At 40.0% G+C, this 17,939-nt stretch overlaps 1 protein-coding gene across 1 annotated transcript; it reads right to left on the reverse strand.

Moving 5' to 3' along the window:
- Nucleotides 1-1,207: 1,207 nt before the first annotated feature.
- LOC134207107 (uncharacterized) lies at nucleotides 1,208-7,247 on the reverse strand. Its single transcript, XM_062682825.1, has 2 exons — nucleotides 7,220-7,247; nucleotides 1,208-2,344 (listed from the first exon to the last, which is right to left on the reverse strand). The coding sequence occupies exon 2, from the start codon at nucleotides 2,294-2,296 to the stop codon at nucleotides 1,208-1,210; it is 1,089 nt and encodes a 362-aa protein (XP_062538809.1). The 5' UTR covers nucleotides 2,297-2,344; nucleotides 7,220-7,247.
- Nucleotides 7,248-17,939: the final 10,692 nt, after the last annotated feature.

A 17,939-nucleotide genomic window follows, 5' to 3' on the forward strand; every position in this document is an offset into this window, starting at 1 on the left:
ATCAAAAGCGATCGGGATTCTACGGGAGATCTGCTTTGACGTACTTCAGTTCAGCGAAGACAGCATAGCCGTTGGCGTTGGAGTTCGTCTTCGAGGTAGCATTCATTGAGACACGTGGAACGCTTCCCGACACCCAACAAGAGGTGAACGACATCATCAGTGAGACCCTACCTTACCTTCCCTATATTACAGAAGCTGTTACTACTGCTGTACTATATTCTGTTCCAGAAGTTATAAGCACACTTGGTTTGAGAAAGGGTCGTTTGGCCGAAACCAATTCGACCTAAAGTCATTTGCCGAATGCCGAAAGTTTTTTGGCCGAATATACAATTTGGCCAAATAGACCATTAGGCCGAAAGGGTCGTTTGGCCGAAAGGGTCGTCTCACTTTGTAACGAGCATGTTGTATCATGTTTTATTGTTCAATATATAATTATAAGTCTCACAGACTGTTTATTATAAAAAAATAACTTTATTCACTTTTAATTACATTAATATGGTTTCACTACTTAAGATCTAATTGTAACTAACACTTCCTACTCTGAATAAAGACTAACTGTCCGTCTTCTGATCGAACCCTATTTATTAATTAAATCTGTCTACGCTGCAATACCTGGCCAACGGGGTCGAACTCCTCCAAAACTGCTGACTACACTTGGTAACAACGGTGACTTGGTGGCGTGGTGACTCGGTGGCGCGATGATGTCTTAGCAAGGGCGGTTATGCTGACCTTGCTGGTTGATCGGAAAGGTTCACGCGTAACTCCTCCGGGGGGTAAGATTGGACGTCCTCGGACAATTTTGTAGAATTCTTAGAAGTTTTCTCAATTCTGGTTGCTTTGTCGTTGGTGTGAGGGTAATGAATCTTAAAGACGACTCGTTTCCTGTAAGGACAGATAATTGCTATTGCCAATATTAAAACAGTGGTGGTTGAAAAACCGCCGAAAATTCAAAAAGGCATCTTCTATGCTCGAATTGTTTGAGTTGTACGTGATCAATCCGTTTTCTGTTGCTCAACGTTTGCCAAGTTAACGTTGAAAAGTTTGATTGACTGATGATAGTCTTGTTGATAAGCAATCCTGGGAGTATTCCTTCCAAATGATTTGTTTGTATGGTTATCTCTTTGGAGATGAATGTCTGGTTGTCAATTTTGATGGTGCAATTGATGAAAACTATAAGATAATTTCCTGTTAATGCTCTATCATGCGGTCAGCAATTCGTGGTTAAATTCAGGTTCACTGCGTTGTTTACGAGTACTCTATTTCCTGATAAGAGTTGAAGATTCGTTTGATTTGTAGTTGTTGCGTTGCAATGGCTTACCATTCCCATAATTATCGGGTATACACAAGAGTCGATGAATGGTTTTGCTTCGTGTAGTTGCTGAACGGCGTTTTCTGGATGGTTTGTTGTAAAAAGCTTCTTGTTAGACTTGATCACGTAGTTGGGGGTGTTCGTTAGAACCGTGTTATTTGTGATCAATGGTAAAATTTCGAAAATCTTACAATCTCCATTCGTCTGTGGAAGTTCTAGAATGTAGAGCATCATCTCATTGGTACTGGCTATTTTCGGGGTGGCATAGTTAAGTGCGTCTTCAGGAAACCTTGTCGCAATTCCTTGCTTGTTGAGAATAGATTCTATCAAAAAAATTTCCTTGATTGTTAGTAGCTTGCTGTTCGGTAATGAAACTCGGGCTCGTAGAATGGCGTCTTCGATGTCTTCGAGAATATTGTTTGTTGCGTCCATGGATAGAAGTAAGATTATTGCGTCTATATCCTTCAGTAGTATGGTGTTCAAAGTTGTATGATGATCGATCAATGTATTCACTGTGTCCGAGATTTTCGTAATCCTTTCGTTTATAACATGGTTGATCTGTATCTGCTTGTTGGTCTCGTTGATTAACTCGTTGAAGGTGTTGTTAATGATTCGCAAGTCCTCTGCGTCTGGGCTACCTGCGATCCACTTCCAAGCTGTCCCGACGGAGTCCCATCTCTTCTGTCTGCGAGTTTTCTGCAGGGGTTTTAGCTGATATAAGTTGTCTAACAGTTGCCTACTTTTCCGCGCAATTAAATTCGACATTGGAAGGGTTCTATCTATTTTCCTTGAGATATCTAAGAATAAATTCACGTTTTCTTCTAACACAGTCAAATTTATCGGATGTATTACTTTAACAATGCCTGTTTGAATATAACAATTTCGAACATGTAGCAATAAAAGAGGATCATGATTTAAATTTTTGATTTCCAAGTGCTGACAATTCGCATTCAAAATAATCGAAAATAATATTAACTTCGTGTACATTTCTACTTTGTGTCTTCTGAATAATTAGAGGTGACTAACGCTCGAATGCTGTAACGAAATCAGAAAAAAGAGAATCAGATCATAAGTTTTATTACACAATACGCTTGATTTTGCTTTTATGTCATTTCACGTTTTTGTTATTTTTCCTTTATATCGTGTGCTGTCGTGGCTTTTGCTCTAGGATCCAATTTCTTTCTAATATTTGGAATCAAAAATACATCTTGGTTTTCTGAAATTTCTGGTGGATCTTCCCTATTCTGGTTCCTATTAACCTGAACTTGTTTACCTTTCTCTAAGTTAGCTTTAACTTTTCAAATAGTTCTTCTGAATTATTGCGAATTGAATTTGGCTCTCCAATATTGTTATTATTGAATATTATTTCATTTGGGGTAAACTTAGTAACTGAGTGAACTGAAGAGTTATAAAGGGAAATGGCTAACAGAACGATAGCTGTAGTACTAAGATCTGGAAATTTGTATTTGTTGGTGTTTACTATTTCAATAATCGTTGAGTGGGTTTTCTCTACTTGTCCGTTTGATTCAGAGCATGACGCGTATTTCAATTCTATGTGCAAATGGTCTAAATAGTTTTTGAGATCAATGGATCTGAAAGTAGTTTCGTGATCCGTAATGATTTGTCTGGGTATGCCGAACGATGTAAAATATTGTGCAAGGGCGTTCTTAACGTCGATCAAGTTTTTCGTCTGCATTGGGATCATTTGAGCGTGTTTGGAAAATGAGTCTACAAAGGATAGGAAATTGTGTTTGTCTATTTGGAAAATGTCCATATGTATTCTATCGAAGGGTCTGTCGCAAATTGGTCTCGGAGAAAGCTTTATGTTATAAGGCTTCCTTTCATACTTGTGGGTGTTGCAAATTTTACAAGTTTTAGTTACTATTTTGATTTTCGAGGTCATTTTAGGGAAAAAATAACTACGTTTAATTTGGTTTTCTACTTCGTTCACACCACGATGAGCACGTTCGTGTTCTTTATTGATTATGGCGTCTTGTCGTTCTTTGTTTGTAACGTCTTCAACTTGTAATTGTGTAATTACGAAGTGTCCGGTCTCGTTAAAGTTTTTCCTGTAAGATTCCTGAATTGTTGGTAGTAGATTCTCGGGTGCAAGGATAGCGGATTGCTTTCCATTATGGTATTTCTTTAAAATATCTGTAACGGTATTTTCGTCGAAGTTTTGTCTGCATATTATTATTCGTCGAAAATGTTCAAAAGGGGTTTCAGTAATGTCAGTACAGATTCGGGAGATCCTGAAAATAATTTGATTTCTATAGTAGTTTATAGGCCGCTCCGTGCAGTGGATGAAGTAGTCATCTGATGTTTCCGCTGAATGGATAGTATCAACATCATCTTCTTCCGAGTTGGATGGGTTGCTTTGGTTATCCTGTGGTTCATCTTCTGGAATGGGGGGAAGTATGTTATTGAAATTCATTTCTAAATTGTCTTCTAATTTTCTGCTCAAAGCGTCGGCGACGACGTTTGTTTTACCTTGTTTGTATTTGATAGTATAGTCATAGTTTTCTAATGCCATTCTCCAGTTCAGAATCCTAGAATTTTTGTTGCAGTTTTTGATGTACTGCAAAGGTTTATGGTCCGTGAAAAGAGTGAACTGATTACCATGAAGAAATGCGTTGAACTTGTTCACTCCCCATACGAGGACAAGTGCTTCTTGTCAATGGTGCTGTAGTTGATTTCACTTTTGGTTAGAGTTCTGCTTGTGAAAGCGATTGGCCTTTCCACATTTTCTTGAATTTGGGATAAAACAGCGCCAATAGCATAATTACTAGCGTCTGTTGTTAGAATAAAGGGCAATTTAAAGTCCGGGTACGCCATGATTTGGTCGGACGCAATAATGTTTTTCAATTTTTCAAAAGAAGTTTGGTAATCAGTGTCATCAGTGTTAACAGTCTGATTCTTTTTTAAAAACTTTGTCATAGGCTTAGTGAGCTTTGAATAATCTTTGACAAACCGTCTGTAATATCCTGATAACCCTAAAAATTGCTTAATTTGTTTTGGTGTTTGAGGAAGTTTCCAATCTAAGATCTTTTGTATTTTTCTGGATCAGGCTTAATACCGTCCTCAGAGATAACGTGACCTAGAAATTTAGTTTCTCTGCGCATGAACTCGCATTTATCCAATTGGATTTTCAAATTGAATGATGCTAGTCTATTAAGAATTTTGAAAGATTTTCCAAGTGGGTTTTCAAGTCTTTTCCGATAATTATAATGTCATCTAGATATACGAAACAGATAGTTCCTATGTATTCGCAAAGTATGTTATTCATTGCCCGCTGAAAAGTGGCGGGTGCATTCTTTAAGCCAAACGGCATCCTAGTAAATTCAAAATGACCTAAACTGGTGGAAAATGCTGTTTTAGGTTGGTGTGCTGGATCCATTTCAATCTGGTGGAAACCTGATTTCAGATCTAATGTGGTAAAGTAGATGGACTTTCCTAGGCTGTCTAATATTTCCTCAATTTGTGGTATTGGAAATTTATCACTAATCGTTTTATCATTCAGCTTTCTGTAGTCGATGACGACTCTAATTTTCTGTTTTCCGGAGGCATCTTTCTTCTTTGGGACTACCCAAATAGGAGATGAGTATGGACTAGTACTATGACGAATTATACCATTATCCAAAAGTTCCTGTATCTGTTCTTCGACGTCTTTTTGTAAGCATGTGGATATCGATAAGATTTTTGTATAGACAGGGCATCATCAGTGGTAGCGATTTGATGTTTTATAATAGATGTTGCAGTCAATTTTTCCCTTGGTTTCAAAAGTACGCTTTGATTTTTCAGAATCGTTTCGAAGAGTCTATCCTTTTCAAGTGGTGATAAGTGTTCGGTACGTATTATTTTAGATAGTGTATCTTTGTCAATTGAAGAGCATGGTTCTAAATCAACGGGTGTTATCGTTTCAAAATTATTTACTTTAAGGTCAAAATATCCGTTCACTAATGGATCAACTGAGTTTTTGTTACTAATTACTTTAACTATGGATTTTTTAGTGGAATTATAAAGTCCTGGTTCAATTACTATCGATCTGTGCAGTTTCTGAAAGGTAGGGACAATCCAATCTCCATCTTTTGATGTATTAATTTCGAGGGTGTGTGAATATAATCTTCTAGCGGGGAAATACTTGTCAAACTGTATCTTTTGGTTATTGATGATAAGGATTTCCTTATTGTAATCGATTGTAGCTTTACATTTTGCCAAAAATTCAGAACCGATAATACCATCGAAATAATCATGAAAGTTCAATTCGTAGTATGTTTGTGGGGTAACGTTTCTGTCAATTAGGTTTGCCTTTCCTTTCTTATTAATTCTGTGGTTTCCTGAAATATTCTTTATTCTGGTGTCTTTCGTCGTGGTTATGTTTGTGATTATACCGGGACGTATAACATTTTATTGGCCCTGTATCTATTAAAAGTCTAATGGTCTGTCCTGTTTGTGAGTTTTTACTGGTCAAGTAAGGTAGGTAGTTCAAGTTTCTCTTACTTTTGCTGAGTCCAGCAAAAATTTAGGTCAATGTTTTCGTCTTCTGATTCTGATTCTGAGGATTTATCTGGTTCCGCGATTTCAGTGTTATATAATTGTTTCCTATTAAGAGTCAATTTCGATCTTGTTGAACCTATATCCATAGGTTGAGTTGATTCCTTATTTTCAAATTTTCTGTCTTGCCTGTCTTGTCTTTCTTATGTTTCTGTCTATTTCTTGTTGGAAGTTGTTCCATATTGGAAGCGGTTGCCTCTTTCGATCTAAATTTACAAACAAAAGCATAGGCTGCCTCCATATCCTCTGGGCAAGCGGCCTGAGCGTAACCAAAGTACGGCTCTTTCAACCCGGCAAGAAATGCGGCTAGAGCATCTTCCTCAATAAATGCGTTGATCGCATCCCAGTTATCCTTGTACTTCTGTTTCTGCTTAGCCAAAGTCTTGATATTTTGCGTAATCTCCTTACACCTTGAATAGTATTTATGGATGGACATAGTGTCCATCATTTTGTTTTGCCAAAGTTGGCTCTTGTAAAATGTTAGCTCCTGCCTGTCGCCAAGAGCGTTGGTTAAAATTTCTTGAATTTCCTCGAATGTCTGAGGGTTTCAAACAAACAAATTATGTCTTTAGCTTTGCCTTCTATTTTGTGTATTACAGCAGACACATAGATGGCAAACTGATTTGGTGTTACTAGGGGTTTAAAAATTTCTAAAGTGTTTTCGACCGTTGTGAGCCAAGCAGTCAACTGCTTTCGGCTACCATCGAATTTTGGAATGACTTTAATTGGATCAGGAAGCTTAAAGAAGTCTTCCATCGTTCCTCTATTTTGTTGCGGCGTTGCAGCGACGTTTGGCTAGTTCAATGATAATGAGTTAATAGCCAGTTGTTGCTGATCTTGCCGTTCCATTAACTGTTGCATCATTTGGGTAAGGTTACTCATCTGGGCGGAAATCTGTTCCATCGTAATGTTTTCTAAAGTTAGAGAGCAGATATCTGGGGTCTCTTCAACTGGGATATGAGAGAATTCGCCAGAATCTACACTGGAAGCTTCTGAGTCTGAGCTACTGTCGGTAATTTTAATTTGTACCTTTTGAGCAGCGCTCGAGCTTCTTTTAACGCTGACTTGGTTTTTGGCATCAAATTAAACCACTGAAAACCACAGTCAAATGCGTATGTGAGGGGGACAAAGAAAAATCTCTGTTTGTGAAGTAGTCAAGGAGCCCACTAAAAAGTGTTGATTCGCTTCTCTCTTACTTGCCAAGAAGCCCACGTAAAGTGTTGATTCGCTTCTCTCTTAGTTTGCCTATCTGGTAGTACAAACTAACGACGTGAATGTTTATAAAAATATCACACACTGATGCCCGCTTTGCGGTTGAGTTGCACTGAATGAGGATAATTAAATAAAATTACTCACGATTTTATGCTGTCGTTGTGCGTAGTCCCGGCTGGACGGTGTTGGTTCTCAAGTGTTCACTGCGGGGGGATCCTCAAGTCCTAAGCGGTTCACTTTGATGATAAGCTTCCCTGTGGTGCTTCGGATGTTTCAAGTATTTTGGAATACTTTCCACGGAATCACTTCAATCACGGTTATTAATCGTAACTATTCCACTTTTTTATCACAATGATTCACTCCAGCCAGTTCCGTACGGCTGCGCCAATTATAAGTCTCACAGACTGTTATTATAAAAAAAATAACTTTATTCACTTTTAATTACATTAATATGGTTTCACTACTTAAGATCTAATTGTAACTAACACTTCCTACTCTGAATAAAGACTAACTGTCCGTCTTCTGATCGAACCCTATTTATTAATTAAATCTGTCTACGCTGCAATACCTGGCCAACGGGGTCGAACTCCTCCAAAACTGCTGACTACACTTGGTAACAACGGTGACTTGGTGGCGTGGTGACTCGGTGGCGCGATGATGTCTTAGCAAGGGCGGTTATGCTGACCTTGCTGGTTGATCGGAAAGGTTCACGCGTAACTATATGTTACTTGTAACATACTTAGGGTTATTATTAGACTCCAAGTTGATCTTTCTAGAACATTATAACGTCATTATTCATAAAGCACATAACATGCTTGGATTCATTAAACGTTTCAGTTATCATTTCAATGACCCTTACACGATAAAAACACTCTATGTGTCCTACGTCAGATCAATATTAGAATACTGTAGCATTGTCTGGTCACCCTATCAAGAAGTCCACTCAAATCGAATCGAATCAGTACAAAAACAGTTTTTGCTTTTTGCTCTTAGAAAGTTAGGTTGGTCAACCCTACCGCTTCCGTCATATGAATCTCGGTGCCTACTGATTAATATCGAAACACTTAAGAAAAGAAGAAAAGTTGGTTGTGTAACATTCGTTAATGGTTTAATCTCACATCAGATAAAAGCAGAAAGCCTTCTGTCAGGCTTGAACTTTTATGCACCTACGCGTACCTTGAGAAATCGTGACTTATTTCAACTAAATCTGCAACGCACATCCTATGCTAAAAATGGACCGCTCAACTCTATGATGAACATATATAATAAATATTGTGAGGTCATCGACATATCAATGTCTAACACGCTAGTGAGGAAAACAATGAATAGTATAGCATAATAGTTGTCTAGTGATTAAAACAGATAGTGTTTAGGTGAAACAATGTGTTTGTAGTCTACAATGCTTGACGAAATAAATAAATAAATTCGTAATTGGGATTTAATAAATCAATTTAATAATTTGCCAAATATGTTGAACCAGCCTAGAGCACAAATTCAAAATTCACTACATGCGCAAGAAGCGCAAAACAAAATTGATTATGTGAGTTCCTACTGACGTTGTGAGCGGCCGTGGGAATTATTTGCCCATTAAAACTGATCAAATCTGCCGGGTGGCTTGTAGCACATGCTATCGCCCGCGTGCATCGACCCGTTGGGAATCCTTTCAGGATGCGTTGATCTTTGGCGTTTTTTTCCCACCCAAGATTTTGGGGCCGAACAGCGAGATGGATGATTGAAGCTGTTCGTGGAAAGAGACGCAAACATGCGCGAATATGATTATTTAGAGCGCGAGAGTTTTTCGGAATCACGAAATTAACTTCGTGATGTCCGGTGATGCAATTTACAATTTGGCGGTTAATCTGAGGATTCCCAAGTTGATCAAGTTCACTTCGAACTGATCCGTGGAAGAGGCAGGAGTGGCCCAAAGTTCTCGCGCCGTGGTGTCTTGTAATAGGTAGTGACATGAAAGATAATCAATTAGTTAAACTTAATTAAATTCAAATTCCTTTCCCTTAGTTGTAGCAAATAGTAATTGTGTGTGCTATTGTGAAAAGGCGGTGTGTTATCGTGTGTGGCTTCGTGCAATTAAACGTAATTCGTGCTTATTTGTGCTAAATGTGATGTTAAATTAACACGTAGAACGTGTATTAAATTATTCTAAAGGTTTCTTGCCAAGCCGTTCAACCGTCCGCAACATCACAACCGAACGCCAGTGACCATTTCTGACCCCACCATCAGGCTCAGAAGTTCTCCCGGGGCACGCTCCGTTTTTCTACGCTCCCTAGGCAGGACGTACATCAGCGCAATCGTATTTCCGTTCCTCTAGTGACGACTAGGGGAACCTCGACGCACGTGTCGCGTCGCGCGCCATTTGAGAAAGTTCCGATGATCGAGTGAACCGACCGCCAAGCAGCAGCAGAAAGGCACTCCGCCTACCCCCGGCGCAGGGCTCTACATTACGGGTGGGAAGATGTGTAGTTGTGTTGGTAATCCGAGCTCGGTGAATTTTGTACTCACCCAGTGAACTTTTCGGTTTTCTTATGGCAAAATGTTCACGATTCGGTTTCCTTATGGCAACTAACCAAAACAAAGAAAAACTTTCCGTCCGTCCGTCCGTGGTATATATCGGGTGGCCCAAACGACCGAGTTTTGCGAGTGTTGGTGAGTGTTTTGCCGTTGCAACGGAAAAAATTCATCGAAAATTTGCCATAAAGAAACCGAATCAGCTGTTGTTTACTTTTTTGAAGTAACCAATTTGAGCAAAATGTTGAAAATTTTCAATGAAGGGATGTGTTGTCAGCATAAATACGACGGAATCTTAGTACTGCATGAGAAAAATCTTGTGCAATACTTCAATTTCGACGGAAAGTTTTTCTTTGTTTTGGTTAGTTGCCATAAGGAAACCGAATCGTGAACATTTTGCCATAAGAAAACCGAAAAGTTCACTGGGTGAGTACAAAATTCACCGAGCTCGGATTACCAACACAACTACACATCTTCCCACCCGTAATGTAGAGCCCTGGACAGGGACCATAGAGCATTGGTAAGGTTGAGAGAGAGCAAGAGTAGAGTAGCAAGAGAAGAGAAACGAGAAATGAACACTAGTGTGATAGGATAGAAGGAAGAAATAAAGCTTGTACATGTTTGGATAAAAGATTGTCTTTTCGATGCGTAATGTAAAAACATTTCAAGAGTAGCGTACGAGAAATTTGAAAGCTGACGGATAGACTACAGCAATAAATGATGGTTCCTATTAAGTAAAATTGATTGAGTGTTTTTCATGTTACACGTTTTCCGTTAGCAGTTTGCCCTTTTTTGTGGTTATTTTACTGGGGAGGTTGGCTCCGAATCCAACCGGGCAACCTTTTAATCGGATACGGGTCGGTTCGATTGGGAATTTCGGGATACTTGCCGGTGATGATAAAACCCCCTTTATATAATTCATCACTGGCCGTTAATTGCAATCGTGTTCTAAGTAATTTTATTCACAAATCGCATTAGTAGCGTTTCTTTTTGCGGACAGTTTCAGTCAGCCATCTTACTTCCCGGACCAAATTTAAAAACTGAGCCTTCTTCACCTGAAAGGTCTCAACGGTCGGGCAACCCAAATATTGGTGGATGGTCTCCCTCGGGAATGGCGCTTAAGCCATCTCACTTTTAAGTCGGGAAGGTCAGTAAGGCTGACGGTTATAACTTCTCACTCATCATTTCCTACTTCTAGCTAGCCACTTTGCACTACTCACTTTTCACAGTGGGAAGTGAGAAATGAGAAACGATGAGTGTGAAGTGAGACGTCTCACTTCTCAATCTTTATTTTTCTCTTCTCACTGTAAAAAGTGACACTGTGACAGTGGGAAGTGAGAAAAGAGAAGTGAGACGTCTCATTTTTCACTCTTCATTTCTCACTTCTAGCTGTAAAAAGTGAGTAGTGAAATGTCTTCACAGTGAGAAGTGAGGAATGAGGAGTGAGAAGTGAGACGTCTTGCGTCCAACGACCCTTTCGGCCAAACGACCCTTTCGGTCAAATGACCGTTTCGGCCAAATGAGCCTTTCGGCCAAATGACCTTTTCGACCAAACGACCCTTCCGGCCTTATGGTCCTTTCGGCCGAATGATCCTTTCGGTCAAACGACCCTTTCGCCTAAACGGCCAAACGACCCTTTCGGCCAAATTACCCTTTCGGCCAAATGACCTTTTCGACCAAACGACCCTTTCGGCCTTATGGTCCTTTCGGCCGAATGATCCTTTCGGCCAAACGACCCTTTTGACCAAATGTCCCTTTCGGCCAAACGACCCTTTCGGCCAAATGACCCATTCGGCCGAATGACCTTAGGCCTAATGGTATATTCAGCCAAACAACTTTCGGCCTAGTAGCATTCGGCCAAATGGCTTTCGGCCGAATGGGTTTCGAACAAACGGCCCTTCCCCACTTGTTTTTTTAAAATATTTCGACCTTTTTGTTTTTTCCAAATTTTGAACAAGTTTTCGGCTACGTATAGTTTATTATCTTTTCTTCTTTCTTCTAGTGTCGAGTTTTGCAGATTTTATGGAATATAAGTCATGTTTTAGGATTTTTTCCTTCACACGGTTTTGAGGTGTTTGCACAACACAGTTTCAAGTAGTTTCTTCATATTTCTCATCAATATCCACACTAAATCCATTGCATATGGTCATTATACTTATTTACCAAGCATTACAAGTTTGGGGCCCTCCTTAGCCATGCGCTAAGACGCGCGGCTACAAAGCAAGACCATGCTGAGGGTGGCTGGGTTCGATTCCCGGTGCCGGTCTAAGCAATTTTCGTATTGGAAATTGTCTCGACTTCCCTGGACATAAAAGTATCATCGTGTTAGCCTCATGATATACGAAAATGGTAACTTGGCTTAGAAACCTCGCAGTTAATGACTGTGGAAGTGCTTAATGAACAATAAGCTGCGAGGCGGCTCTGTCCTAGTGTGGGGATGTAATGCCAATAGGAAGGAAGGAAGAACAAGTTTAAAAACTAAAAATATTGTAACAGAAATATGATTAGAGGCATTTGAAACTCACAGGTTGCCGCTCCAAAAAACCTAAAATAAATGTCGGGACCTCGTTTTTAATTGTTTAACATTTTTTTGCTTTATTTAATCAATGTTGGCATATTCTTAATGAACATAAACCGAACGCCAAAATAATTTGGCTTGCAGTGTTGGCTCACCCAACCAGCGGGAGGCAGATTTTAATACAGTTCTGCATATGAACCTTACAGAAACTGTATAATAATTGGGCATATACAATTTCGGAAATTTTTTATACAATTGTTGTATTGAAATAATACAGATTTGTATTATTGTAATACAATATATGTATAAAAAGCTTACAGAATTGTTTATGCCCAGATATTATACAATAATTGTCAGATTTGTTTTTTGGTTGCTCAATTATTAACTCTGGTGGCAAAGCGAAAAAAACATTTTCACGGTTGCTTTCAAACATCGATAATCGTGTAAGCGAACGAGAAATCGATACTTTAGTATGCTATTCATTCGGAATTACGGGATTAGGAGAAACACACATAATGTCACAAAGCTCGTATCAAGATGGAAGTCGTGCGAAGAAATGGACTATATTTCATTCAAGGTCGTTCTTGATAATAAATGGAGATCCATTGCTTTGAATACGTCTACTAACGCCAGGAGCTTATGAAACATGTATTGTGCGTTCACAAAATCTGTTTTAAATAGACGAATCCAAATAAAAATAAGAAGACAACCGATGCTGTTGATGGTGGCTAAAATTAACTCAGGATTAAATTTGAGAACTACTATTAAATTTTCGCCGCTATAATTGAAATCACCATATTTGATGTGCTAAATTTCGCCACCTTATATTTAACAAAATTAAGACAAAAACATGAACTTTTTTATATATAAAACCGTTACTAATCGCATTTCTGAATAGTTTTTTATGATTGTGTACGTATATTGGTCATAATTTTGAAGGTTTCAAGACAAAATTTTCAAAACGACTTATCTGCTTTTGTAAACAAAGATTCAAACGACGATTTGACGAATCTGATAGCTCTCCCACGCAAACCAACACCATCAACAGGTAGTGGAATCCTTCACCTACCTATTGATGGTGTTGGTTTGCGTGGGAGAGCTATCAGATTCGTCAAATCGTCGTTTGAATCTTTATTTACAAAAGCAGATAAGTCGTTTTGAATATTATGTCTTGGTTTGATCAGTTTTTCTGGCATTTGTTTATTTTGGCCTGTTCTTCAAGCGGACAAAAATTGCCATGGTATCGAGACAATTATTTTTAGACACACTTTCATCAGAAATCGTAGAATTACAATAACAACATTTTTAGTTAACGTATGCATGTTTACTAGAGCTGTATGATTGTTTAATACAGTTAGGTAAAATATTGCACTAGAGCGTTAAAAAACTACTTGTTTTACCAAGGTGGCGAAATATAGTACATCTACCCTACACTTCCAATGAAAATTGAACTAGGGGAACTGTTCCGTTTTCCATCTCACTGTACATATATTCATCTCATCGCGAAACAAAGCAATTCCGCACCAATTTCGTCACTTCTTTTTGCTAACATGCATGCTCACTGCTGAAAAAAATCACAAAAATAATAAACAAACAAAATACCTTTTCATTGCTTTGTTTTTCGTGAGACCAATATCGGAGCTATGAGATGAAGTCCAGGAGCAGTAACCCTATTAGTTTACTTTTTTTTACTAGGTGATTTTTCAAATACAGTAGGGACACGGCAGGTATTTTCGTCTGTTCGTCATAGTCTCGAAAACCAATAAAAGAGACGCTTTTTTGTAAAATTCATGCGTACCAAATCGTAAGCTCAGGAGGAGGAACGTTCTGCTATAGTGGAGTTCTAGCAAATGTACGTTGCTTTCGTTGGTTTTAGCCCCTATGACGATGGACGGAAATACCTGCCGTGTCCCTACCCTAAAAATTGTCAATTTGTGCAGACAAATTTTTCGGACCAAAAATAGAAGCTAAATATTTCCTGAATTTGATGCAAAATATTCGGCAAAAATACATCAAGTTTATTAAATGGATATGATCTATACTGCCGTTCTACGTATAATTGTCCCATGTACATAGGAAATCCCAGCAAACATGGGACAAATATGCGTATGACGGCAGTATATTTTATTAACTGCGAGCCATTAAATCGAACAATAAGCTGTCCATCCGTTCAGCAAGGCACCCGACTAGATATGAACAACTTTCGTCTATCCTGCATTCTGGAAACTGATTGATTTGGCGAAAGACCATCTGTTACCGGTAAGAACTATGGAGAGATGTCTGTCTAAATTTGTAGTGGTGGGTATGATGGCGAGATTAAACGAGATGCTGATAAGAGAGTGTTCACATTCTCACTATTCCCTACTCGTGTCCATTTCCACAGTTGTAATAATCGGTCTGATAATTTCTATATCGTTACTCTTGCCAGTTAATTACTATACAGTAACGCGAAGGCAGGCACGCCGGTAATGGCCACCGTTCGGCCAAATTTGTTAATTTGTTTATGATATGTAGTCTATAAGAAATAAGATGTTAGCGTTAAGATGAATAAAATGTATAGTTCCGGAATATTTCGTTTAAGTTAAATAAAGAAGTGGTGTTATTTTGTAACCGCGAGTGTGAAAAAAATCGATCTAGGAAAGGACGAATTGTGCCCATGGGAGAAATAGTTGTACCGGGAAGTACCCCTGTTTCCGAAAGAGTGTTAAGGAGACCATATGAGGTATTTCCATGTTGGACATGTTGGTCCTTCGAACCGGATGAATATAGGACCACGGAAGGATAAAGAACCTTGGAAACAAAGGCAGGAAGGCTAAGAAACATATCGCGCTTGGATTCGCGCCATCACTACAGAATGCACAGAACGCGAAATCCTGCAACCCTGTGACCTGTCTGAGAGCTGACTACTGGATCGCATTTCGACGAGTACAACAGATTCAATTCATTCGTGTTAGACTGGCCCAAGGATACGTCGAGGTCGTGCGTCAAGCTTCATCGCCTATGAGATTGTCATCTACGATATGCGATTGTTTATCTGCCAGGTAAATTACTCATGTTCAGCATATGTTCGGCCGAAGCATACATTTCTTGATTCTTACGCCATTTAGACGTATTTGTTCGTTTTTTCACATCGGAACAACCACTTACTATTGGAAAGGCTATCCAGTGGTTCTCAACGAAGAAGCAGTAATTGGAACTGTTTCAGCGCACCCTTTTTCGTTGGATTGAACTTAATGATAGGATCTACCATTAGTGACACAACCCAGCTTCAGCAACGTGAGAAGACGAGTTGATACTAAGAACTCGAGCCATCAGTTATTTGTCTAGGTGAGTTACTGAACGTATATAATTATAGTAACGAGTGTTACGGAATTATAAAAAAAAAATTATTAGTCAAACTTTACACTAATTACATTTGAATTCACTGCTTGCTAACTATGAACTGCCCTATTCACTGTCTTTCACTACCTTTTTTAACTTATTATTGCTAACTTGACATTTCCTATGCCTGCCTATTTGGAACATCGGTGATCGACCGGTGGGGAATTCTGCTGATGGTGCATTATTACTTTCTGGGTGAGAACGACAGGACGACAGTGACTGCACAATTTTTAATAAATAATTCCTCTTCGACGAAACATTGCGCATTGTAACGGATCCTAAAATGCACTTGGTGCCATTCTGCGATAACTGGATTGATGTTTGCATTTCACTGTGCCAGGTAATTATACACAGCATATGTCTGCTGAAGCTTGGAATCACGTGGATCACTTCATCATTCATCTCTCTTTCCGTTTCGTGTGCGAGTAACTCCAATCTTCGTGGCGTCCCGAAAGCTGACATCGTTGAAGGCTTTGGTCTTGAAGCTGGGAGAAATTCAAGCCGACCTGGACGATATTGGGAAGTTCGTTCAATGCTACAATGAAGCCACCACCGCGACTGATATCAACATGCGCTTAGAGAGGATTGGTCTACGGGAGCAGGATCAGTCAACGCGTGCTAATGACTCGATGGTGCATGGTGTCCTCGACCATGTGCGACTGCCGCAGATCAAGCTACAGTCCTTCAACGGCGACATCGACGAGTGGATTTGTTTCCGTGACTTGTTCACTTCCCTGATCCATAATCGTTTGGACCCGGTAACCCGCCGAGGTTGGGAGGAGTTTTCATCCACGAAGGAGCAGGATACTATGGAGGATCTTACGGAGTTTATGCAGCGAAGGATACGTGTTCTCGAGTCGCTTCCAACGAAGGCGGCTCAACGGTGGCAGCAATAACCCCAGAGGCAGAAGCAATCCACAGCGAAGGCCAGCTACAGCACGATGCGGTCATCGTCAGGAGCACGATGTGTGGCATGTAAGGAGAGCTACTACCTCCGTCAATGTGGCGTGTTCCAACGGATGTCGGTGGCTGATGCCCCGCTGAAAACCCACTTCCTCTGCAAGAATTGTATCCGAGTCGGTCATTTGTCCAAGGAGTGCCAGTCCAAGTTAAATTGCAAGAATCAGGGTCGTCGCCACACTTTGGTGTGTTTCAGGTCGGAGAAGGATAGTTCTGCAAAGGTCGCAGCGGTTGCTAGAGGAAATGGAATTGGTCAAGCAGGGACCAAGGTCAAACACAAAATACAAGCGGTGGTGCGATCGCGAGTTTCTACTTTCTCGCAAGTAATAAACTTCCTTATTCTTTTCAACGTAACGGTGAATCTGCCAACTACTACGATGCGCACGGGTGGTTGGTCGATACCCCCAGGAATCAAACTGGTAGATCCCGCCTTCTTTGAGTTCAGCAGGGTGCACTTGGTGCTCGGTGTCGATCGATTTCTTCGAAACTGGTCAAAGGATTAACTTACGCAACCACTTGCCGACGCTGAATGAATCGGTTGTCGGATGGGTAGTGTGGATCAGGATCAGGATCTGTACATTATATTCGTACACTTATTACGTCAGCACTTGGGGGGGTGGGGGGTCTGCCATTTTCTTACGCTCCATATAAATAAAAAATGGTTTATATGGGAAAAATCTTACATGGGGGGAAGGGTGCTGAAAATCTTAGAAAAATGCTTACGTAATTAGTGTACGGCCCCAAAGGGCCCTCAAACAGCTAGCGGTGGATGAAGAAACGGCATATCCTCGCGGATCACGTGCGCTGAGCGAAGATACATACATGGATGATGTCATCACAGGATCAAACACGGTGGAAGATGCTTGAGAGTTGCAAAAACAGTTAAGTGAAATGACGGGAAGAGGTGGTTTCTGGATCAGGTAGTGGGCATCCAACAGTCTCAAGTGTCGTATTCCAGCCGAAAACGGCTGAATGGAATCCGCCGTTGAAGAACGGTGCGACTGTTCGTTTTAAAATTCGACAACAAACTGACGGTGCAATCTTCGTCGTTGCCACTCAACCAGATGGCGCTACCAACACCATCTCACACTGCGCTGGCAGCAATGCGCTAGCATTGCCATACCCCGCCGGGCAACCTCTCTCAGCCCCTCACAAGCTACCGGATTCATTGGCACACGCTTAAATGAAGCAAAGTTCGTCAGAAAATTCAATATGTTGCTCTCCATACTCTCAAATACTCAATCATGCACAGATTCTTTCACGATAGAGATCAATATTAGTGCATATGCAAAATTTAGAGTTCGAATCAAGTCTAATGTAAAACTTGCCACATTGTACGGTAAATTGGGGCACGCGAAATATGTGATTTCACGATTGGTATATTTGATTGCTTATGTTTAATGTACTATCCGCAATAGCAGAATCAATTCATAGTCTAGAATCACTTATACAAACTAAAATCATTAGCCGCTTACTCTGAAT

This window comes from Armigeres subalbatus, chromosome 1 (assembly GCF_024139115.2).
Source record: "Armigeres subalbatus isolate Guangzhou_Male chromosome 1, GZ_Asu_2, whole genome shotgun sequence".
Lineage (NCBI taxonomy): Eukaryota > Metazoa > Arthropoda > Insecta > Diptera > Culicidae > Armigeres > Armigeres subalbatus.